Source organism: Saimiri boliviensis, chromosome 5, assembly GCF_048565385.1.
Source record: "Saimiri boliviensis isolate mSaiBol1 chromosome 5, mSaiBol1.pri, whole genome shotgun sequence".
NCBI classification, from domain to species: domain Eukaryota; kingdom Metazoa; phylum Chordata; class Mammalia; order Primates; family Cebidae; genus Saimiri; species Saimiri boliviensis.
The window spans coordinates 118,096,529-118,120,662 of record NC_133453.1 but is presented as its reverse complement, the minus strand read 5'-3'; the positions used below and the strand labels follow the sequence as shown (position 1 = coordinate 118,120,662).

The 24,134-nt window shown below is 40.5% G+C and overlaps 1 protein-coding gene and 1 long non-coding RNA gene across 4 annotated transcripts in view; one reads left to right on the top strand and one right to left on the bottom strand.

Moving 5' to 3' along the window:
• Window positions 1-3,207, bottom strand: part of LOC141584636 (uncharacterized) — a 553,476-nt gene extending 550,269 nt beyond the window's left edge. For all 3 annotated transcript variants that reach the window (XR_012517799.1, XR_012517801.1, XR_012517800.1), the window contains exon 1: window positions 2,951-3,207. This is a non-coding gene — a long non-coding RNA (uncharacterized LOC141584636). The remainder of the gene's footprint in view (window positions 1-2,950) is intronic.
• On the top strand, window positions 3,175-21,816 carry DDX18 (DEAD-box helicase 18). The gene is made up of 14 exons (XM_039480088.2): window positions 3,175-3,387; window positions 6,815-7,099; window positions 9,481-9,624; window positions 11,305-11,440; window positions 11,791-11,891; window positions 12,007-12,206; window positions 12,292-12,406; window positions 15,458-15,597; window positions 16,160-16,321; window positions 16,678-16,830; window positions 17,777-17,890; window positions 19,377-19,433; window positions 19,723-19,900; window positions 21,341-21,816. The coding sequence occupies exons 1-14, from the start codon at window positions 3,282-3,284 to the stop codon at window positions 21,481-21,483; spliced, it is 2,034 nt and encodes a 677-aa protein (XP_039336022.1). The 5' UTR covers window positions 3,175-3,281; the 3' UTR covers window positions 21,484-21,816.
• Window positions 21,817-24,134: the final 2,318 nt, after the last annotated feature.

Here is a 24,134-nt window from a genome sequence, read left to right as displayed (position 1 = left end):
AGGAGGCAACATCATGCTTATTTACAATAGTATAGCACTGTTTGAGTTACAATACACAACAGAGTGGTTAACATTATAGAAAATAGCATTTGAAAGTTCCTGGAAAATCACTTCCAGAGTCCTAATGCAGTGATTGGAGAGGATGAGTCAGTTATTTCTGGCTCACAATTCTATGACGTTGATGAAATAAACTGATTTCTTTTCCCAGTGAAGTGGGACATTTTTTTACTTGAAAGACAAGAATCTACACAAATCTGCTTTTTATTTTATAAACACTTGTCTCAGGTTTAAGGATCTCAAGTGAAAATTGAAAAAAAAAAAAAGCATGAATAAGACATGTACTATGTTAAATTTAATTATCTTTGGTCAGGAGGTAAAAGACAACAACTCCCTTTCTGTTTCTGCCTGCTGCTAGCTCGGCGCCTCTGCACAATGAGTACTGAATGACAGACTCCATCTTCAGACCCCTTCCCAGGCTAGGATGCTGCTCCTGTCATGTGCTTCCTTTTCATAGCATCCAACATAATCTACCATAATTGTTTAATTTTCTGTCTTCCCCATGTAAGCTCTGTAAGCTCCACAAAGGTGAGCCAGGTATATCTTGTCCACCATTTTATACCCAGCATGTAGGACATGCCTACCACCCACTCTTAGCACAAAAATGCTAAAAAATAATTGCATAATGACAGTATTACGTGATCGCTTTATGGCAAATGACCATATTCTGAGGAAAGAGAGACCTCTGTGACAAAGAGCCCAAACAAGAAGTTTCAAAGACTGAAACATATTCTGAATAGTACCAGGATAGGTTCCAGCAGTGATGAACAATAGGATTTTCAGAAGCACATGATTGTTACCTCACCCTCACAGATAATTTCTGAGTAACCAGCCCAATGACATTCTTTCTTTGCTAGAATAACTGCTGATGTGGCCTTGGAAATTCACTCTGTTAAAAATGACTCTCAACCCCAATTCTGAGAGTTGATGTGAAGTTATAATTTCTCGTTCTTCTTCTAAAAATCCAGAACTGGCATCAGTAGCTTTATCTACATTTCTTTTTTTTTTTTTTTTTTTTTTGAGAAGGAGTTTCGCTCTTGTTACCTACGCTGGAGTGCAAATGGCGCGATCTCGGCTCACCGCAACCTCCGCCTCCTGGGTTCAGGCAATTCTCCTGCCTCAGCCTCCTGAGTAGCTGGGATTACAGGCACGTGCCACCATGCCCAGCTAATTTTTTGTATTTTTAGTAGAGACGGGGTTTCACCATGTTGACCAGGATGGTCTCGATCTCTCGACCTCGTGATCCACCCGTCTCGGCCTCCCAAAGTGCTGGGATTACAGGCTTGAGCCGCCGCGCCCGGCCGCTTTATCTACATTTCTTAAAAGGTTATCAATCCTTAACATTAAGCATTTCCATGCACCTCAAAAGATTGGCTTCTCTGATCTAAATGTCTTAAACACCTCGTAAATGTGGGGTTTTTTGGTTTTGAGGAAATGACTGCCAGTCCTCACTATGAGCTAGAAAAAGTCACACTCTAGAAAAAAGGGATTACCTTTCCATTACTACTACCAAAACATTTCAAACCCACAAATTTAAGTTACAACATAAAGGAAATAATAAATTTTAAGCACTTTCTATATAGACATGTCAGTTACATCTATTTCAAAGTCATAGACCCAATACTCATATATATAATCATGTAAATATATACATGTATGTACACAGATACAGAAATAGATATATATGTGTGTATATATAAACTGATATATATATATATATATATATTTAAACTGGCATATATATTTACACTGAGATAAATGTTTGCATGTGTATGTGTGTGTCTGCTTAAATTTCTGACTCATCCTTCAGCCTGCCTGATCATTAGCAACTTAATCTTAGCACATTATTATTTGTCTTGGTTTTCTAGTCTAATCCAATGTGATTTGCAAGTCAATTCTTTCACATTCTGTATAAACTCGCTCTCAAGTTCTCTCCCTCTCTATTCCTCCTTATGATCATGTCGAATCTCCAGAGTCTCATGTTCTGCCACTCCAAGTAAACAAATTAATCCAGGTTTCATTTACTCTTCCAGTTGTTCAGCTCAAACTGATGATTGTTAAGGAGAATTTGAGCGCTTTGGGCCAATTTTTAAAGACAAATATGAATTTTTATGGCAATCTCCAAGTATTTTAATGGTGATAACAATTTCTTAAAAAACTAAATACTGTATGCATCCCTGTCTTCCTCCCCATCTCAAAAAAGATGACTATTGGCTAGCCAGATTGCAATTCCTGTCCTAGACTCCTGAAGGGTCCACGGGTATACTTAGGGAATATATTAACCTCTTTTTCAAACTGCAGTCAACCTATTATCAATGTAGTAAAGTTAATGTAAATTCATAGCAATCAGTATTTTTAGTAAGCTAAAAAGAACAAGTTAGGATGGAATGAATGGAATTGAAGGAAAATTGAATGAAAAACAAGAATATTATTTTGGATAATGTTATACTTATGGGTGTATGTGTACCAAGTGACACAGAAAGTGTATTTCAGAGGGGAGTGGCCAAACAAGTTTGGAAAAGCATACATGTAATTTAGTTTTATTCAGTTTCCCAAATACCATTGTCCCTTGGTATCCACACACGATTGAGTCCAGGACCCTCTGTGAGCACCAATATCTTAGGATGCTCAAAACCCTTATATACAATAGTGTAATATTTGCATTTATCTTATACATCACCTACGGTATACTTTAAATCATCTCCAGGTGGCTTATAATACCTTAGACAACCTAAACGCTATGAAAGTGGTTATCACACTGCATTATTTTTAAGTTTTTAAAAATGTTTTCAATGGAGAGTTGTTTGAATCCACAGATAGGGAACCCAGGTACAGGGAAGGCCAGCCCTAGTTCTGCACCCAAAGAGGACAGGAACACAGAAATGGGGACTACCTGAGGCCTCCTTCCCCTTCACTTTCTTTCTTTCGTCTTCCTGCAGGGGAAGCTCAAACTAGCTCCAGCGGAGCGTGAAGCCAGTCCAGGGCCCGGCCTCCACTTCTCCAGAGGGCGCCGCAAAGATTTTGGTCGCCAAAGGCACCACGGTCCCCGCGTCAGGAAGCATCTCCGCTCTGAAGCATTTTCGTTGCGCCGGGTGCCAGCGTTCCCGTGACGCATTTCCGGTTGGCCGAGCTACGCACGGGCGGCCGGAAGGGAAGGAACGTCCGCCCGGAGTATTGAGCCGTCGCGCTGAGTGGCGCGGTGCTCTACGCGCTTCTTGGACAGCATGTCTCACCTGCCGATGAAGCTCCTGCGCAGGAAGATCGAGAAGCGGAACCTCAAATTGCGGCAGCGGAACCTGAAGTTGCAGCAGCGGAACCTGAAGTTGCAGGGTGAGATTCGCAGACTGGCGGTGGCTCAGGAGTCCCACGCGGGAGCCCTGGCGCGTTCGGGCGACCGGGGGCCCGGCTGCTCTGTATGGCGGAGGCAGCTTCCTCTGCAGCGTGTGTGACTGGGCGGAGGGAAGGAGCAGGCTTCACTCGGGACCCGCGCCGCTGCCCACTCGTTGCGTGGCTCCAGCGCTGCTCCTGCCCTTTCTCAGCAGTTTGCTAAGCGTTAGAGCAGGAGGCCTCCCGGTTCCCTTCCAGGCTGCAACGAACCCTGCCTTTTGCATTTTCTTTTTTTTTTTTTTTTTTTTTGAGACAGAGTTTCGCTCTTGTTACCCAGGCTGGAGTGCAATGGCGCGATCTCGGCTCACCGCAACCTCCGCCTCCTGGGTTCAGGCAATTCTCCTGCCTCGTCCTCCTGAGTAGCTGGGATTACAGGCACGAGCCACCATGCCCAGCTAATTTTTTGTATTTTTAGTAGAGACGGGGTTTCACCATGTTGACCAGGATGGTCTCGATCTCTTGACCTTGTGATCCACCCGCCTCGGCCTCCCAAAGTGCTGGGATTACAGGCCTGAGCCACCGCGCCCGGCCCTGCATTTTCACCTTACCTTTTGATTCCCTCACCCCCTGCAAGTCGCACCTCATCCCATCCCTCATTTCCGATTACGCTCCGTGGAACGTTCTCATTTCCACCCACTTTTCACATCTGTTTAATTCCCGTATTTCTTTCCCCAAAAGCCCGTCTCGCTGTTTCCACAGAGCTTCTTTGATACTATCGCCTTCCTCTACCCACCTCCACATGCTCTCCTAGCACTTCCTCCCAAGAGCTTCTACGTATTTGTCTCCTGCACAGTGACTTAAAAGGATTTTACCTGTATGTCACCTTTCTTACCTACCTCATCTCCAGTCCCAGTTTCCTGATAGTGGGACCACAAATCTTGAAGTAATTGTGTTAATCTATTACCTGGGTTAAGATATAAACTCCCCGAGGGAAAGGTTGGAGGCACAGTGCCTTGCCCCACTTGGTTTTCGACAGACATTAATGGGGGGGGGGGGGGGAATTCTGCAGGAGGCAATAGGTTTATGAATTTTAGGAATATGTTTTTGAAGTTCTCTAATATTTCTGATTCCTACAGAATAATAATACAGCATTACTAACTACTTTTCAGTGTATATGTAAGTAAATTTGAACAAAAGGTGGTGTTACGTTTTATCTTTTTCAGTATACAAACGGGGAACCTTTGGTAAGGACATTCTCAGGTACAGTCAAGCATCGCATAACAGGAGAGAGGATACATTGTGAGAAATGCATCATTAGGGGCTTTTGTCGTTTTACGAACTTTCATAGAGTCTAGTTACACAAACCTAAATCTACTATACACCCAGGCTACATAGTACAGCCTGTTGCTCCTAAGCTGTCATCCTGTACAGCATGTTACTGTACTATACTGAGAGAATTGTAACAACAGTGATAAATATTTTTTATAGCTAAATATATCTAAACATAGAAAAGGTACAGTAAAACTATGATGAGAGATTTTTAAAATGGTACACCTTTTTTGTGGTGAGTGAATGTGAAGGCCTAGGACATTACTGTGCAGTATTATAGACTTTATAAACACTGTACACTTGGGCTACACTTTATTTTTTAAATACTTAACCTTATACTGTAACTTTTACTTTATAAACTTGTTAAATTTTAACTTTTTTTTTTTTTTTTTTTTTTTTTTTGAGACGGAGTTTCGCTCTTGTTACCCAGGCTGGAGTGCAATGGCGCAATCTCGGCTCACCGCAACCTCTGCCTCCTGGGCTCAGGCAATTCTCCTGCCTCAGCCTCCTGAGTAGCTGGGATTACAGGCACGTGCCACCATGCCCAGCTAGTTTTTTTGTATTTTTAGTAGAGACGGGGTTTCACCATGTTGACCAGGATGGTCTCGATCTCTCGACCTCATGATCCACCCGCCTCGGCCTCCCAAAGTGCTGGGATTACAGGCTTGAGCCACCGCGCCCGGCCAAATTTTAACTTTTTGACTCTAACACTTAGCTTACAACACAAGCACATTGTACAGCTGTACACAAATAGTTTGTGTCCTTATTCTGTGTGATTTTTTTTCTGTTAATTTTTTTTTTCTTTTCAAGCTTTTTGTTGAAAATGTAAAGACACAGACACATTTGGTATCACTGTCTTCCACCTCCACATCTTGTTCCACTGGAAGATTTTTAGGGCAACAACAGACATGGAGCTGACATCTGTGATAACAGTACCTTCTAAAATACCTCTCTCCCTGAGGCTCTTTTTTTTTTTTTTTTTTTTTTGAGACGGAGTTTTGCTCTTATTACCCAGGCTGGAGTGCAATGGCGCGATCTCGGCTCACTGCAACCTCCGCCTCCTGGGGTCAGGCAATTCTCCTGCCTCAGCCTCCTGAGTAGCTGGGATTATAGGCACGCACCACCATGCCCAGCTAATTTTTTGTATTTTTAGTAGAGACGGGGTTTCACCATGTTGACCAGGTTGGTCTCGATCTCTTGACCTCGTGATCCACCCGCCTCGGCCTCCCAAAGTGCTGGGACTACAGGCTTGAGCCACCGTGCCCGGCCCCCTGAGGCTCTTTTACAGTTGACTCTTATTTTTTTTTTTTAATAAGTAGAAGGAATACACTCTTAATGATCAAAAGTGTAAATACATAAACCAGTAACATAGGTGTTTGGTATCACATGTATTGTACATAAATTATGTGTGCTTTATACAATGGCATCACAGTAGGTTTCTTTACACTAACATCACCTAATGTTGCACTACGACATTGCAACAACCAATGGCAGTAGGTGATAGGAATTTTTAAGCTCCATTATAATCTTACGGAACCTCTATATATGTTGTCCTTAATTCACAGAAATATCATTGTGTATGCATTACTGTATTTATATGTAATAAATGTTGGGGCAAATAAGTGGTCTTACCAACTGAATTTTCAACCCACTGCAGCCTAGGAGAGTTGGGGCTGAATATTTTGAAGTTGCGTGAGAAATAGTATTTGTGTGAATGAGTTGTAAGTGTCTTTTTCAATATATCAGTTAATGATATGTTTATCAGATACTCAGGTTTATTTTGTAACTGCTGTTTTCTGATCTCATCTGTTTAAATATTTGACCTCATTGAAGTTTTTCTGTCCTAGACTCCTTAAAGTCAGAGGTATGGTCTTTTGAAGTTAAGAAATCAATATAGGTTTCCTTTTTCCAGTATTTTTTCTTTAAGATAATCTACTTTTCCTCTATGGGAACACCGTAAAATTGTAAGTTGTTTTAATTACATGAAGAAGAAGAAAAGCTAAATAATAAGTGTCTGGAAGCCATGGAAGTTCTCGTTTGGCATTTCAGTGTTTCTAAGTAAACTTCTTTGTCACAGTGTATGTTCTGTTTATTTAAACAGGGGCCTCAAATCTGACCCTGTCAGAAACTGAAAATGGAGATGTGTCTGAAGAAACAATGGGAGGTAGAAAGGTTAAAAAATCAAAACATTCTATGAATGTGGGCTTATCAGAAGCTCAAAATGGAGATGTGTCTCAAGAAGCAGTGGAAAATACAAAAGTTAAAAAATCTCCCCAGAAATCTATCGAATTAACCAATGGAGAAGCAGCAATGCAGTCTCCCAATTCAGAATCAAAAAAGAAAAAGAAGAAGAAGAAGAGAAAAATGGTGAATGATGCTGGGCCTGGTGGGTATTTGTTGTCTTCGAACTTCAGCCATTTAGTTTTTCACGGACAGTTATCGTTCCTCCTTCTATTACTTTTGTGTGCACATGACATATGAGAATTCTCTGTACTCACTAGAATATTAGAGATTAGCCTGGTAGCTGATGGGAACATTTCATTGACAGAAGCAGGGAGTTCATTTCAACTCTTCTCAAAATTTTGATGAATATATTTTTAGTTTCACTAACCTTGAAGAAAACCTCACTCTCAGAAAAGACCCTCCTTAGAGTTCTAGAAATTTTCTCTCTTTTTTTGGCAATCATCTGGGCTTTTAATGATAAACGGAAATACTGTGGCATAGTATTATAGTTCTACCTGTTTACAAATAGAGTTGCAGAATTACTAATTTAAAGAAATCTAGGCTAGTAGTAGGATCTGTCTTCCCAGACCTTTCTGTATTAAGGGGCTTTGCAGTAATGATTTTTTTAAGTTACCTTTTATTTTTGGCTTGATTCCTCCCATTTTCCTACCATAAATTTCTCCCTTTGAAAGGAGTCTTAGTTACAAAGTATATAAAGTAGGAAACTTCTGAATAAATAGAACATTAATATCTAAGTGCTAAGAATGGCAAGAGAAAAAGGAAGGACTATTTTTTGAAGGTGATAGAATTGCGGTAAGCTCACACGAAAGAATGGACATTTTAATTGAGATTTGTACAAGCAGAGATTTCAAGGTAGGATAGGATAAGGGTCAGCAAACTATCCCTCCTACCTATTTTTGTAAATCAAGTTTTACTGGGTCATAGTAGTGCCCATTTGGTTGTCTTTATGACAACAGAGATCATATGACCTGCAAAGCCTAAAATAGTTACTATCTGGCCCTTTATAGAAAGTTTGCCAACACCTGAGTTAGAACATTTTATTCATGTATCTTACCTGATATACGGGTTTTATTTTAAAAGGAGCTGTGAACACGCATGACTGTCTTCGTGATGACTGCAAACGAGAGTTATTGTAATCCTGTTCTAAAATTACCGCCTTCACAGTTCTTGTTTTGAGTATGCCTAAGGAAGTGGTATTATTTCTGCTCTCAAGCACTGAGTCACAACCCTGGGAGTTTTAACCTATGGGTAATATTTTTTTTAATGAGATGGGGTCTCACTGTGTTGTCCAAGCTGGTCTCACTCCTGGGGTCAAGTGATCCTCCCACCTCGACTTCCCAAAATGCTGGGATTACAGGCATAAGCCACCACACCCAGCCATCTATGGGTAAATTTTAAGAACTGTTCCCAGGAAACAAGTCATGGAAACCAGCTGAAGATACCTATGGCTTTTGAACTTGTGGTTCCTACAGAGTTGACTGTTTCCTGGAAGGGTGGCCATAAGGTACAAGGAAGAGACCAGTCCTGAGCTACAGAGAGTCCTGGGTTCTGGTCTAGGTCAGTTCTTTTCCAACATCACTAATTGCCATGTATTTTTATATAAGCCCAGCATGTAGTTAATCCATTTGACCCAGAGTTGAACATTCAAAAGAGAAGTGAGGTAGGACTGAAAAGGCAGTTGGGGATACGTGAAAGTTATGAATGTAGAAATGAGAAGCTAGGAAGCCCTGCCTTTCCGCTCACCCTCATCACTGTTAGCCAAGGAACAGTCCAGTGTATGTCAGCCAGGCAAGTGGATTGCTGCCCTTACCTTACAGTCTATCTCTAGTAACACGAAGAGCCTTTGATTAATAGCGATTGGCATGGGAGGAAAAAATGAGTGCTTATAATGAGTTTTTAAGGATTATGTTAATCAAATGTGCTTTTTTTTCCCCTCTGGAATGTGTGAGACTTATAATTGGTATCTTTGTACTGTTTAGTTGAACTTTTTTTTTTTTTTGAGACAGAGTTTCACTTGTTACCCAGGCTGGAGTGCAATGGCGCGATCTCAGCTCACTGCAACCTCCACCTCCTGGTTCAGGCAATTCTCCTGCCTCAGCCTCCTGAGTAGCTGGGATTACAGGCACGCGCCACCATGCCCAGCTAATTTTTTGTATTTTTAGTAGAGACGAGGTTTCACCATGTTGACCAGGATGGTCTCGATCTCTTGACCTTGTGATCCACCCGCCTCGGCCTCCCAAAGTGCTGGGATTACAGGCTTGAGCCACCGCGCCCGGCTTAGTTGAACTGTTTAAGGTTTTAAATGAGACGGTATAATACATTAAGAAGCCTAAAAAGTTTTGTCACCAAGTCTTTCTGTACCTTGGATTACCATTTTTCATGAAATGGAATTATTAACAAATTAATACAGAATAGAGCTTTTGAAAATATACCTCTTTACATCACAGATCTTCTGTTTTGTTGATCTCATTTGGAATTTTTTTTAAGAAAAAAATTTTGCGGTTTTGTCTTTTAAAACCAAAGATAGAAAAAAAGCAAAAACTGAAAACAAAGGAGAATCTGAAGAAGAAAGTGCCGAGAGTCCTAAAGAAACAGAAAATAATGTGGAGAAGCCAGATAATGATGAAGATGACAGTGAGGTGCCCAGCCTGCCCCTGGGACTGACAGGTAAATGTCCAGGAAGTTTTCTAGACATAGCTTCTTTAAAATATGCCTCTCAGAGGGTTATAGGTTGAAGTTCAGTTGTAACTTTCCGTATACCTGGAAAAAGTAACTGTCAAGAAGAAGCTCTTTTTATCTTTCTGCTGCTTTTTCTCTTCATCTTCTATTGTGTGGTGTTTCAGTTCTTTTAGTTCCCTTTTTTTTCTTTTGTCCATTTCTGACACTAAATATTTTATATGCACACAAGCAGCTTCTAGGATTCTTTGGTTTGTCTTTTCTAAGGCTCATTCTATGTTGTAATAGGAAAATCATTGGCCCTGTACCAGCTTAACCTCCGTTGGCCATTGTTCCTTTGTAAAGTCGAGTTTACTAAAATTCACTCCCTCTAACCAGGTATGTCTAGGAGTTGCTTCAGTTGCTTGTTTGGTTGGGGTGGTTGGTTTGTTAAAATGTTGAGGGCTCAATCCCAGATCTGCTTAATCCAAATTGCAAACATTTTGGCAGTAGCTCTTGAGCGGGGAAATTTGTCCCCGAAGACAAGTAACTCATCCTGGTTTGCCCAGAATTTTTCCAGTTTTAGCACTGAAAGTCCTGACTCCCAGGAACCTTCCCTGTCCCTAGCCTACTGAGAAGATTGGTCATCCTAAGCCTAGGAGACATTTTTGGTTCTCGGAACTAGGGGCAGTCTGCTGGCATCTGGTGAGTGGAGGTCAGAGACCCTGCATGATAGCTTATAATGCATAGGATAGCATCCACAACAAAGAATTTATTCAGCTCAAATGTCAGCAATGCCAAGATCAAGAGTCATTGGTTTACACCCTGGGTATGTGGAGTGTGGGGAACCCAGGTGATTTTGATGCCTTCTGCTAAAGAACCACTATACTACTTGATACATAGGTTCAGCCTAACATTCTGTGGTTGTATCTGACTCTTCTGTGTCTTGTCAGAGTGAGATTAACAAGTTTTTATTTTATTGACTTTACATTCAGTTTTTGTTAGTGCTCAGCGTTTTCACTTTTTATATCAGATTTCTTTTTTTTTTTTTTTTTTTTTTTTTGAGACAGAGTTTCGCTCCTGTTACCCAGGCTGGAGTGCAATGGCGCGATCTCGGCTCACCGCAACCTCCACCTCCTGGGCTCAGGCAATTCTCCTGCCTCAGCCTCCTGAGTAGCTGGGATTACAGGCACGCGTCACCATGCCCAGCTCATTTTTTATATTTTTAGTAGAGACGGGGTTTCACCGTGTTGACCAGGATGGTCTCAATCCCTTGACCTCGTGATCCACCCGCCTCGGCCTCCCAAAGTGCTCGGATTACAGGCTTGAGCCACCGCGCCCGGCATCAAATTTCTTAAACATTTAATTTACCTCTGGACTCTCATTATTTTCCTTGTCTTGGTATTTTTATTTTATATACATTCCTTGGTTATACCTCCTCTCCCCCCTTCGTTTTGTTATAATCTGGGCTCTGGACTATAACTCACACAGCCATTAACAATGGAGAAACTTGGAAGGTATATGGTCTTTTTCTTGATATTGTCACATGTGAATAATTAAGGTTTAGCCTTTTCTTAGTTTAGGAAGCTTTTCTAAGCAAAAAAGATTGAGGCAACTGTAGCAGTACTTTTTAAAAATATTTATGTTTTTAAAAAAGATAAATTTGCTAATGATAAATTGTCTTCTGTTTAGGAGCTTTTGAGGATACTTCATTTGCTTCTCTATGTAATCTTGTCAATGAAAACACTCTGAAGGCAATAAAAGAAATGGGTTTTACAAACATGACTGAAATTCAGCATAAAAGTATCAGACCACTTCTGGAAGGCAGGTATGATTAACACTGAAGCTTAGATATTGGCATCTGTTTTTAGAACTAGAGGATTGTAAAGAACATACCAGTGTATTCTGTTGATTTTGTACTATATGTTGGGTCATGTATCCATCATGCATTAAAGGCTTTTAGTTAATTGCTGATGTTTGAAGGAAAATGTTTGAAAGGTGTTCATTTGTGTTGTAGCACAGTTCTGACTTAAAATTTCCATATATAACCCAGGTGACCAATTTTAGCAATGTAGATGTCTTGTTCATGTTCTAGCCTTAGTGCCGAAAGTATGTGTATGTAGTACATCATAAACAAGTAGATTAAATGTCTTCTTCCTTTCTCTTTTTAATATTTAGGGATCTTCTAGCAGCTGCAAAAACAGGCAGTGGTAAAACCCTGGCTTTTCTCATCCCTGCAGTTGAACTCATTGTTAAGTTAAAGTTCATGCCCAGGAATGGTAAGCTTTTAATATGCTTATATCTGCCATTATTTCACTAGCTAGAAGTTTATTGTAGCTATTATGGATTCATGGTGACAACCACAGTTAGACTTTTACCATATGTCATTTTTAGGAACAGGAGTCCTTATTCTCTCACCTACTAGAGAACTAGCCATGCAAACTTTTGGTGTTCTTAAGGAGCTAATGACTCACCACGTGCATACTTATGGGTTGATAATGGGTGGCAGTAACAGATCTGCTGAAGCACAGAAACTTGCTAATGGGATCAACATCATTGTGGCCACACCAGGCCGTCTGCTGGACCATATGCAGGTAAGAGATACAGTGCTTGTCCCATTGCCTTCTATGAAACCTAAACTGACAACTAATTGTTGTTCTTTGTCCTTGGTTTTGTTAGAATACCCCAGGGTTTATGTATAAGAACCTGCAGTGTCTGGTTATTGATGAAGCTGATCGTATCTTGGATGTTGGGTTTGAAGAGGAATTAAAGCAAATTATTAAACTCTTGCCAAGTAAGTAGGTCGCATCTGCATTTGGTTTGCAAAGTGTCTGTTGGAGGTAGATAAAAATTCTTCTATAGAAAAACTGCATTAGCCGGGCGCGGTGGCTCAAGCCTGTAATCCCAGCACTTTGGGAGGCCGAGGTGGGTGGATCACAAGGTCAAGAGATCGAGACCATCCTGGTAAACATTGTGAAACCTCGTCTCTACGAAAAATACGAAAAATTAGCTGGGCATGGTGGCGTGTGCCTGTAATCCCAGCTACTCAGGAGGCTGAGACAGGAGAATTGCCTGAACCCAGGAGGCGGAGGTTGCGGTGAGCCGAGATCGCGCCATTGCACTCCAGCCTGGGTAACAAGAGTGAAACTCCGTCTCAAAAAAAAAAAAAAAGAAAAACTGCATTAATGCCAGAACTTTACCATAGCCAAGTGAGGTAGTTGTGCCAATCAACCTGAAAAGTAGTTTGGAATACAAGCATCAAACTTATTATCAACCTAATATAGTAGTTTTGCTGTTTTAGAAGTTATAATGAAGGTTAAACAGACTTAACTTAGGTCCTGTCCTCCACCTCTTGACTATTCTTACCTCATCTAACATCCTTCAAGTAGCCGTAGATGTGTTGCCTTACTTGTACATACCTTGGTTATGGTACTTGCAGCATTATGAACTGGACATAACTGTGGTCCCATTTATTATATAATTTATTTTTCAAAGCTTTATCAAAGTATAATTGACATATGTACACATTTATAAGTTACAATTTGATACATTCTTTGAAAAGTTTACCACTGTAAAACCATCACTGCAATCAAGAAAATGAACATGTCCATCACACTCAAAGGTTTCCTCCTGCCCCTTTTCAGTTTCTCTCTCCCACCCTCCTTATACACATACTTCTTCCCTGAGTGAGTATTGATCTCCTTTTGGTCACTAGATTAGGTTGCATTTTCTGGAAATTTGTATCAGTGTAGTTTTGATGGTTTTGGTCTGGTTTCTTTTGCTCGGTAAATTCTTTTGATTTTCGTCCTTGCTGTCATGTGTATCAGTAGTTCTTTTTATTCCTCAGTAGCATTCCACTATATGAATATGCCAGTTTGTCTGTTTAGCTGCTGATGGATGTTTCTGCTCTTTACAGTTCAGTGCTATTAGAAATAAAGTTGCTGTGAACAGTCATCTACAATTCGTTGTAGAGACATATATCTCCTTTTCTCTTAAGTTAAACCTAGGAGTGGCCTAGCTGGTGTGTGTTTTGTGAATGTTTAACTTTTTAAAAAACTGCCAGATGTTTCCTTAAACGGCTATACTATTTAACATTCCTGTGAGCAGTGTATGAAAATTCCAGTTCCTCCTGGTAAGACTTGACCATCAGGAAATGTTAGCCCCAAGTTTGTTCTCTATTAAGGTTGTGCTATTTTTGTCCTTTGCATTTCTATATAAATTTTAGAATTGATTTGTCAGTTTCCCCCCTTTCCCTCCAAAAAAGTCTTAAATCTTGTTTGGGATTTTCATCGAATAGAGATTATTGGAGGAAGACAATATTGATTCATGTAACCCACCCATAATAAGGTATATCTCTATGTATTAGGTATTTTATTTCTCTAATATTTGGAGGGTTTCAGGATACAGATTTTTTCACATCTTTTGTCATATTTATCCCTGAGTATTTCATTAAAATTTCAAATTCCAGTGGCTCATTGCATATATATGTATGTGTGTGTGTGTGTGTGTGTGTGTGTGTGTGTATGTGTGTGTGTGTATATATACACACACACACATACATATATACACAGTTGAGTTTTATATTGTTCTTATATCTAGCAAGACAGTTAATTCTGTACTGAATGATTATTCAGTATGACTTTCCAGTTGCCTGTATCCTTTTGGATTTTCTGCATAGGCAATCATGTACAGATAAAGACAGTTTCACCTCTTTATTTAATTTTTTTTTCTTGCCTGATTGCCCTGGCCAAACCTCTAGTATGATACTAAATAGAAGTGGTGAGAACAGACATCCTTGTCTTGGTTCTGATCTTAGGGAAAAGGATTCAATCTTTTACCATTAACTACATAGGAAGTTTGCTGCAGGTTTAATACAGATGCCTTTTATCAGATTGAGGAAGATCCCTTTTGTTCCTGGTTTGCTGAGGGTTTTTAATCAGAAATAAATGGTCAGTTTTTTTTATTCTGTCTGTTAAAATAATCATGTTTCTTCTTTTGTTAACATAGTAAATTGTATTGGTTGATTTTTCAAATGTTGAACCAACCTGCATTTCTTTGTTATGATCCATTATCCTTTTTATATATTGCTGAATTCACTTTACTAAAATTTCTGTTTTGAATTTTGCATATGTGCTCATGATTATATTGATCCATAGTTTTCTTTTCTTGTAATGTCATTGTCAGGTTTTTGTATAGTGTAATGACTGACTTCAAAGAATGAGTTGACATATAAACCCCCTCTTTAATTTATTGGAGAGTTTATGAATAATTGATGTTTCTTCCTTAAATGTTTAATAGAATTCACCAATGGAATCCATTTGGGCCTGGAATTTTTTTACATGAAGGTTTTAACTAAAATTTCTTTAAAAGACACAAGGCTTTTTAAAGTTTCCTATTTTCTTCAGTTGTTTGTCTTTGAAGGAGTTTGTCCATTTTATCTACATTCTCAGATTTATAGACGAGTGTTTCATGATATACCTTTTTTACCTTTTATAATATCAGTAGAATGTCTTTTATTAGATCTGTAGAATCTCTTTTATAGTATCTGTAGAATCTCTTATCTGTAGAATCTCTTATATCTATAGAATCTCATAATATCTGTAGAATCTCTTATAATAGCTGTAGAATCTTTATATCTGTAGAATCTCTTATAAAAGCTGTAGAATCTTTTATATTTGTAGAATCTTTTATAATATCTGTAGAATCTCTTTTATAATATCTGTAGAATCTGTAGAGACATCATACCTCCCGTTTCTGATATCTCTACCCAGAATATTTGTGGTTGTGAGGCAATGGTAAAGAGTCCCAAATTGATCGGGGTTATTTTTATATATATCTGTTTCAGCACGTAGACAGACTATGCTCTTTTCTGCCACCCAAACTCGAAAAGTTGAAGACCTGGCAAGGATTTCTCTGAAAAAGGAGCCATTGTATGTTGGTGTTGATGATGATAAAGCTAATGCAACAGTGGATGGTCTTGAACAGGTACTTTTTATCAATAACTGAAAACTTTAGGGAACTTACTTGGTGTTTTTATGTAACTGTTGAAAGGATCGTTCAGAAAGCAAATGGGTTAATGAACTTTTAAAATGCTGGAGGTGAGGCATAACTGTTTACACACTATGTTTATCAGTGCTGTTGATCAAGTTACATAAGTTAGGAAATGGAAAATGTCCACTTGGGGCCGGGCGCGGTGGCTCAAGCCTGTAATCCCAGCACTTTGGGAGGCCGAGGCGGATGGATCACGAGGTCAAGAGATCAAGACCATCGTGGTCAACATGGTGAAACCCCGTCTCTACTAAAAATACAAAAAATTAGCTGGGCATGGTGGCGCATGCCCATAATCCCAGCTACTCAGGAGGCTGAGGCAGGAGAATTGCCTGAACCCAGGAGGCGGAGGTTGCGGTGAGCCGAGATCGTGCCATTGCACTCCAGCCTGGATAACAAGAGTGAAACTCTGCCTCAAAAAAAAAAAAAGAAAGAAAGAAAGAAAAAAATAAAATGTCCACTTGGTTCATTTGTATCTGTCTATTTGAACCATTTCTAGGGATACGTTGTTTGTCCTTCTGAAAAGAGATTCCTTCTGCTTTTTACATTCCTTAAGAAGAACCGAAAGAAGAAACTTATGGTCTTCTTTTCATCTTGTATGTCCGTGAAATACCACTATGAGTTGCTGAATTACATTGATTTGCCCGTCTTGGCCATTCATGTAAGTGATTATAATGAGCTCATTGAAAACAGGGTGTGCTTATTAAATCCTAGAGGTTGCAGGATTGGAGTTATTGCCCACTCCTCCAAATATTGTTCTGAGTAGTTAGATCACCACTAGGTGATAGACCCTGTATGTGGGGAGCACTGCTGGGTATGGAGGTTTGTGAGAACTTCCAAGGAGTACAAGACACCATCCTCCTTGAAGGGCTTGCAGAACAGTCGGAAAATAGAACATAGGCCAAGGGATGAGCTCAAAACAGAGTAACAGTTCCACAATTTGGGGGTTCTACTGCTAGACTTCCTAGAGACAACCTTAACATTCCAGCTCTTACGGATGTTTTTATTTAATTCTAGGGAAAGCAAAAGCAAAATAAGCGTACAACCACATTCTTCCAGTTCTGCAATGCAGATTCAGGAACACTATTGTGTACAGATGTGGCAGCAAGAGGACTGGACATTCCTGAAGTCGACTGGATTGTTCAGTATGACCCCCCCGATGACCCTAAGGTAACTGGCGTACTTGGGGGGTATATTCAGAATGATTCTGCATCAAGGAGTTCATTTATTCTCCTAGTTGCCTGACAGAAACTGCATTCCACATTCAAAAGGTTTATCCCTACTATACAGTGACTGCAGTATTCCTCTGGTGTTGATAAGTATTTAAGGCTTTTCAGGGCTCAAAGGGGCTGTGCAAGAGGATTTAGAAGTATCAGTGGAACTTAAGTTATGAAAATTAGATCCTTGGAAATGATCTCTTAAGAACAGCAGATGCCTGAAGGAAATAAAATTGCTTAAGGAGGTAGATAAGCTTCTGGATATGTGGTAGAATAAGCTTCATTGAGAAGTATTTTTAACAAACAATGGATTAAAGCCATTTTGATGACGAAGCATGCATAATACTTATTTTATTAGATCACTGTTTTTTTGTTTTTTTGAGACGGAATTTCGCTCTTGTTACCCAGGCTGGAGTGCAATGGCGTGATCCCGGCTCACCACAGCCTCCGCCTTCTGGGTTCAGGCAATTCTCTTGCCTCAGCCTCCTGAGTAGCTGGGATTACAGGCACGCGCCACCATGCCCAGCTAACTTTTTGTATTTTTAGTAGAGACGGGGTTTCACCTTGTTGACCAGGATGGTCTCGATCTCTTGACCTCGTGATCCACCCGCCCTGGCCTCCCAAAGTGCTGGTATTACAAGCTTGAGCCACCGCGCCAGGCCCTAGATTACTGTTAATACAGACATCATGTCCAGCCTTTTTGGCCTCAGTCATTGACCTGTCACCCTTTGGGGGTGATGTGCGCCAGAGGGATTGCTGCCTGGCTTTGTAGGGGTGCGGCCCAGTCCCATGGGAGTGCACCATCCCAGTGAAGACATGCACATACTCAGGTCGCAGATACGCAAATGGGCTCATGTGGAAGTCATTGTGTTAACTCAGGTTTTCTTTCTCCACCAAAGGAATATATTCATCGTGTGGGTAGAACAGCCAGAGGCCTCAATGGGAGAGGGCATGCCTTGCTCATTTTGCGCCCAGAAGAATTGGGTTTTCTTCGCTATTTGAAACAATCCAAGGTAAACGATCTTTACTTGGAGAAAGATTTCTCTTGGTGTAGGGATTGTTAGCAAGCACCATTTCTACATGTGTCAGAGGAGTCTTGAGTCTGGGCAGTGCTATTACAACCATTCTGATGGCAATAAAGCAAGTAAGATTTTACGTACTTCTAGATCAGGAAGTAAAAACAGAAGGAATTGCCCATGTGGCTCAGCTTTTTAGCTCTGTTACTCACCAACGCCTCTATGTCCCAGCCTCTCCTCTCCCAATCCCTCCAGGCCTCTTTGAAACCTTTTCCACTCTTTTGAAGCTCCCTCACAACTAGTCATCTCTGCTTCTGCTCCCCTTCTTTCCTCTTACCTTGTGTGAAGCAGTGGGGAATCCTCATTCACCCTAGTCTCTGCCCCTTCACTGCCCTCTGTCTCCTATTCATCAACTCTTGGCCTACAGTCCCTTCTTTGCAGTTAGCGCTTTACCATCTAAAATTTCTCACTGTAAAAAAGTAACTTCAACCTGAAACCTATTCTTCTACCCCTTCCTGCAGGATAGCTACCACCTGTTGCCTTTCCTCAGTCTGCCTTATCGGAATAATGGTTTATATTCTTGCCAGTTACCTCCCTCTTGGTCCCCAGCCAGCTTAATTTGGCTTTAGCTTTGTAGTGTCACACTGGAATTGAATCCATCAGAACCCTAATTGGCATCTTCGTTGCTAAGCCATGAGGATGCATATCAGGCCTTCTCCTCCCTGACATTTGCATCCTCATGGCCTCTCTGGCATAGTCTCACTAATAGGTTTCCTCTGCCCTGCAACTACAGGCAGTGCCCTGAAATTGCTCTACAGCTTTTGTACACTTTCTCCAGAATGCTTGGTTTCAGCTAGCCTCTGTCTGCTGGGAAGCCATCTCTGATCTCCTGCCCTCCTCCTTGTTCCCACAGAACAGGTGCTCATCAGGTTGACATTTCATTACTTATCTTCCTCCCTCACAAGACCACAAGAATCCAGGACTTAGGCACCTATTCTCCAGCACCCAGCATAAGCCTGTTGCTTTTCTGTTTATCTAATAAATGATAACTGATGACAGATCCACCCTGTAGGAGTTTGTGGTCATCATGGCCTGTAGTGTCACAAGCCTCAATACAGGGCTGTGTGGTATTAGGGACCCTCTTCTGACTGCAGAAAGGGAGCTGATGGCCCTTCTGACTAGAAGCCTTAGGCTGTTTCATGGTTCCAAACAGTCAGGATTGTAACGATTCTTAGAGAAAAGTGCTTTACTGACTGGATCCCTGTCCAATTCCTTGCCCTTCAGAAAGAAAGAAGTGCAGATTGCCTAACTCAGCAGAGCAAAGATGAAACTTTCCCACCAACACTGGGAGACTAGGAAAAGCAGATTTTCCTGTCTGTCTTGAAGGAATTCCATGGGCCTGGTCATCCTTCCCTGTCTTCAGTACCCAGTATCTGAATGCTGATCATCCTGGTTTACTAATCTTAATACTTTCGATTTCTAGGTTCCATTAAGTGAATTTGACTTTTCCTGGTCTAAAATTTCTGACATTCAGTCCCAGGTATGTGATTTTTAAACATTTGTGAGTAAGCAAGAACCTTAACCTTGTTCCAGCCCTGTCTTTGTAGTGATTTATTGGGTAGTCAGTGTCCTCTGAAGTCTACCGTGTTGTAAAATGAGGATTGGACTGTGTCGTCTATAAGGTTTTTTGCTATTTTAGTTACCAACACTCTGTGCCCTCCTTAAATGTTTTCTATGGAGTGACTTTGCTCTAGGATATTTGAAATCTGGTGTTTTGGAGGGTTTTGTTTGTTTTTATTTATTAAAACCCATGTTTCTTTCCATTTCAGCTTGAGAAATTGATTGAAAAGAACTACTTTCTTCATAAGTCATCCCAGGAAGCATATAAGTCGTACATACGCGCCTATGATTCCCATTCTCTGAAACAGATCTTTAATGTTAATAACTTAAATTTGCCTCAAGTTGCTCTGTCATTTGGTTTCAAGGTGCCTCCCTTTGTTGATCTGAGTATCCTTTTTTTAATGAAGTTATCCTGGAACTGAGGAACAAAAGCTTGACAGAGGGGCATTTTGGGCTTTGCAGTAGATTGGGGTATGTTCTGTCTCAGACTGGAGGCTCCAGTGTTTGTCCTGATCAGTGTCTGTTTGTGCTAGCACAGGGCATAGAGGTTGGGTGGGGCAAGTGGGTATTAAACATTAGGATGGGGTTATAGGGACAAGGCAGGTAATGCCTCGAGCCTTCAAAAGACAAATTTGACGTAGAACAAGAAGAGACAGGCAGTTGTGCATTCCAGGCAGAAACATATAACATAGCAAAACTCCACGGTGGTTGCTGAGGCCACACTGTGCAGGGTACTTAGGTGAATGGGATGTTTTGAAGCTAAAGAGAGGGTGGGACCTTTTAAGGAGTTGTAATCCTCTTAGAGCCCCTGAAGAGTTTTATACAAGAAAGTGGCAACTTCAGCAAAAGAAAATAAAACTTAGGTGTTATGATAAAAGGCAAAAGGAGTACCTCCAGTTGCTTCAGTTGTGATTTATAATTTGTGCCTTTCAGAAGAAGAAACAGCAGCTGAAATGAGGCCTGTGTGTTAGTGCCATGGTAGAACTTCTGAGGGGACTTGAGGACCAAATTTTTTTTTTTTTTTTTTTGAGACAGAGTTTTGTTCTTGTTACCCAGGCTAGAGTACAGTGGCACGATCTCGGCTCACTGCAACCTCTGCCTCCTGGGTTCAAGCAATTCTTCTGTCGCAGCCTCATGAGTAGCTGGGATTACAGACATGTGCTACCACGCCCGACTAATTTTTGTATTTTTAGTAGAGATGGGGTTTCTCCATGTTGGTCAGGCTAGTCTTGAACTGCTCACGTTAGATGACCCGCCCACCTCGACCTCCGAAACTGCTGGGATTACAGGCATGAGCCACCATGCCCGGTCTTAGAGGACCAAATTTTGGGTTACCATCTCCATTTGTAAACATTGAGTAAATGTCAGCTGAAATGGACACATGTCAAGTCCTGTGGAAGGAAGAGCAGCTCCTTCACTCAGGCATTCCTAAATTAATTCCGAAGAGAAATGATAGTCACTTGTTTTGACACAGGAGGTGGTTTTTTTAATGTGCTCCTATAAACTTCCTGATTAAACTCATAAATCCCTGTTCACTGTCATGAATTTTACTGTGTGGAAGAAATAATTAACATGACTATTACACACTGAAGTCTAAAATCATACCTGCTCATTTTAGTCTACAGTCACGTGGCCACTCCTAATTTTATGGCAATTTGTTGCATAGGCCTGTGTTCCCACATTTTCATTTGTTGCATAGGCCTGTGTTCCCACATTTTCATGGGGTTGTGGAGGGACAATAGTGTACATACTGGTTTTTTCCCTGTGTAGTTGTTAGGTTGGAGTTCATTATCTTTTTTACTTGATTTCCTTAATGTTTGCTTCTAGACATCAACAGCAATGAAGGCAAGCAGAAAAAGCGAGGAGGCGGTGGTGGATTTGGCTACCAGAAAACCAAAAAAGTTGAAAAGTCCAAAATCTTTAAACATATTAGCAAGAAATCATCCGACAGCAGGCAGTTCTCTCACTGAAGACATGCGTTTCTTTCATCTTGAATAACTTTGTCCGAAAGTGAATTTTTTTTAACCCCTTGATTTAACAGAATTTTTGTAGCCTTTAGAGTTTGGACTTCCTAACAAGTGTATAAATTAACTTGGGTTGCAAGCACGGAGCACTGTTACTTCTATCAAGTCTCTCTTTTATTTTTGAGATACAAAACAGGCTTTGTTTTCTTGGTTGCCCAAGGGCAGAGCAAGGAATATCTGGTCTGTCTTATGATTATATAATATTTTAATTTTAAATATCCCTCCCTCAAACAGACAGATGTATGTTATTGTTTTAATATAATTCTTTTTGTACCTTTCCTTGTTTGGTGAAGAAGATTTCTGTGACATGGATTGCTGTTCTTACTGCTGTAAAGGTGACCTAGTATACGGGGTAGCTGGTGGTAATGCAGAGAAGAGTCTCAGGTAATTTTTTGTTTTTAGTTATTTCTTGGACCTTGACAGTATCTCATGACTCCTTCTGAAAATGTTGCAGTATAAATGAGCAAAGAGCTTAGAAGCACCTTAGGATTAGGGTGGCATTGCTTTTATAGATTCTTGATTTTAAAGCAATGAGCTTTTCTCGAATGTTTCGGGTTTTTTCGAGCAAAAGCTATGGGTTGTAATTTCAATAAAGTATCACTAGCAGTCGTAACATTCAATGGGAAGGGGGTAGGAAGAGGGTGAAACCGAGATGTTTGAGCCTTGTTTACATCAATAGAGGTGTAATATACTGCATTTCTTCATTTGGTAGCAGCAAAGACTAAAAACACACAAAGAATGGTGATGCTCCTTATTCAGATTTGTTTGATTCAAGGTGGTTTGGATTTTGGTAAGCCTTTTTACTCTATAGAGTATTTAGAACACAAGGGCTACTTCCGTGGACTTACAGCCAAGCTATCAGACAGTGCCCAGCACATGCTAATGTTAGCTTCTTTCTGAGAAAAATTACCTCTTCCAGGCCATGAAACAAAAAATACATTTGCTATGAAGATTGAAAATGAACAAAGTTAGGGGAAAAAAAAAAAAAAAACCAGCAAAGACAGTGATTTAGTCAGATGGGTTTTTTGTTATAGGAGCACTTGATTTCTAGTGTGTTTTGTATAGTGTGTAACTACAAAATAGTATATTATGTAGCAATTCAAAACCAAAGTTGCTAGCATCATTTGGCTGTTGTGCCAGTTAATCATAGGATCCCATTAAATGTAAGAAGTACTAACATCTAGTGTAGAGGAAACTGTTTGGTAAAGAACATTCCAGTAGGAAAAGAAAAGAACAGTCTTCTACTTCTGGGCTGGGCTGTCATCAACCTGGTTGGACCTGTCCTGCGCTTCCAACCTTGGCTGCTGGGCTCCTGGATTGGCTGCTTGAATTCCTATTTCCTGGTGTTTAATAACTCTCTCCAGGATCATGTTTTCCTTTTTTTTTCCCCTCCCCCCAGAAATAATGTTTTTTAAAAGACAAAAACAAAGGGAAGAATATTTAATTACTGAATAGAAGTAAATACTATTGATATTTTGTACATAATCTAATTTTTATATGCATGTTCTTTTTAATTTTTTTATCAAAAATGAAGTCACCTACATACTGCTTATAACCAGCTTGTTTCATAACATGGTATTTTCCTGTGTCATTAAATAATTACCTCATGTTGTATTTTGTTTGTGGCTGCTTTGTTGACCCTTGCATGGTCTGCCAGGATTTAGGTTCAAGATACCTACCTGATTGTGCTGGACTGGCTGTCCCTGTTGCCGTATATCTTGTGCTCCTACTGGTCTTGGGATTGTTACCTCTATTACGAGTCAGTCTCTAGAGGTTTTGTGAGAAAAGCATATAAACAAAGTGAACAGGTTGGCCCTGCTATATAAGAACTTAATTCAGGTCCATTAGCACCCCCATCCATGATCTCCATTCCTATAGTCAGCTATGGTCTGACTAGCTCAGTACAGTACAATAAGCTACTTTGAGAGGCTGCGTTTAGATGACTGTTACTACAATACATTGTAATTGTTTTATGTTAATCTCAATGTGCTAATTTATAAACTCTGTCATGTATAGAAAAGAATTTATAGAGGGTTCAGTTTTATCCACGGTTTCAGACGTGCACTGAGGGTCCAAATGCATCCCTGGAGGATAAGAGGAACTACTGTACTTGCTGGGTGCTTTTTGTGATTGTAGTGGCAGGATGGTTCCAGGGTAGGGACAAGAGACAACCAGACTTGACCACCCTGGCCAGATTCCCATATGAAGGAGCCAGTTACTAGTATCATGTACAGTGAGTGAAAGCAGCACCGTCTGCAAAGTTCATGCACAGTAAGGACTTCATTGGTTTCTGTGCTAAGAGCACAGTTGGTGGCAAATGTGGGCATTTGACAGGTGGGATTAAGTGGCTGCAGCCATGAAGGTTAGAAGGCAGATTGTGAGGTGGGGGGAGCCATGCATATCACTTCATGCAGGTAAGTCTTCAGGTTCTGTGGGCTGCGAGAGATGACATTCCTATGTCTAAATTTTATTTAGCCTCAGCCAGCTTTGTATAATAAAACAAGATACTCAAAACAGTATCCATAAGGGGTTAAAAGTGAAGAGTGCCATAACCAGAATACCTAGATTCAAATTCGAGCTGAGCCACTTACCAACTT

Coding starts and splice junctions, on each gene's coding strand:
- DDX18 (XM_039480088.2), top strand. CDS start 3,282: ATGTCTCACCTGCCGATGAAGCTCCTGCGCAGGAAGATCGAGAAGCGG. Junction 16,831..17,776: donor ACCCCCCCGATGACCCTAAG/GTAACTGGCGTA, acceptor TCTCCACCAAAG/GAATATATTCATCGTGTGGG. Junction 17,891..19,376: donor GCTATTTGAAACAATCCAAG/GTAAACGATCTT, acceptor TTCGATTTCTAG/GTTCCATTAAGTGAATTTGA.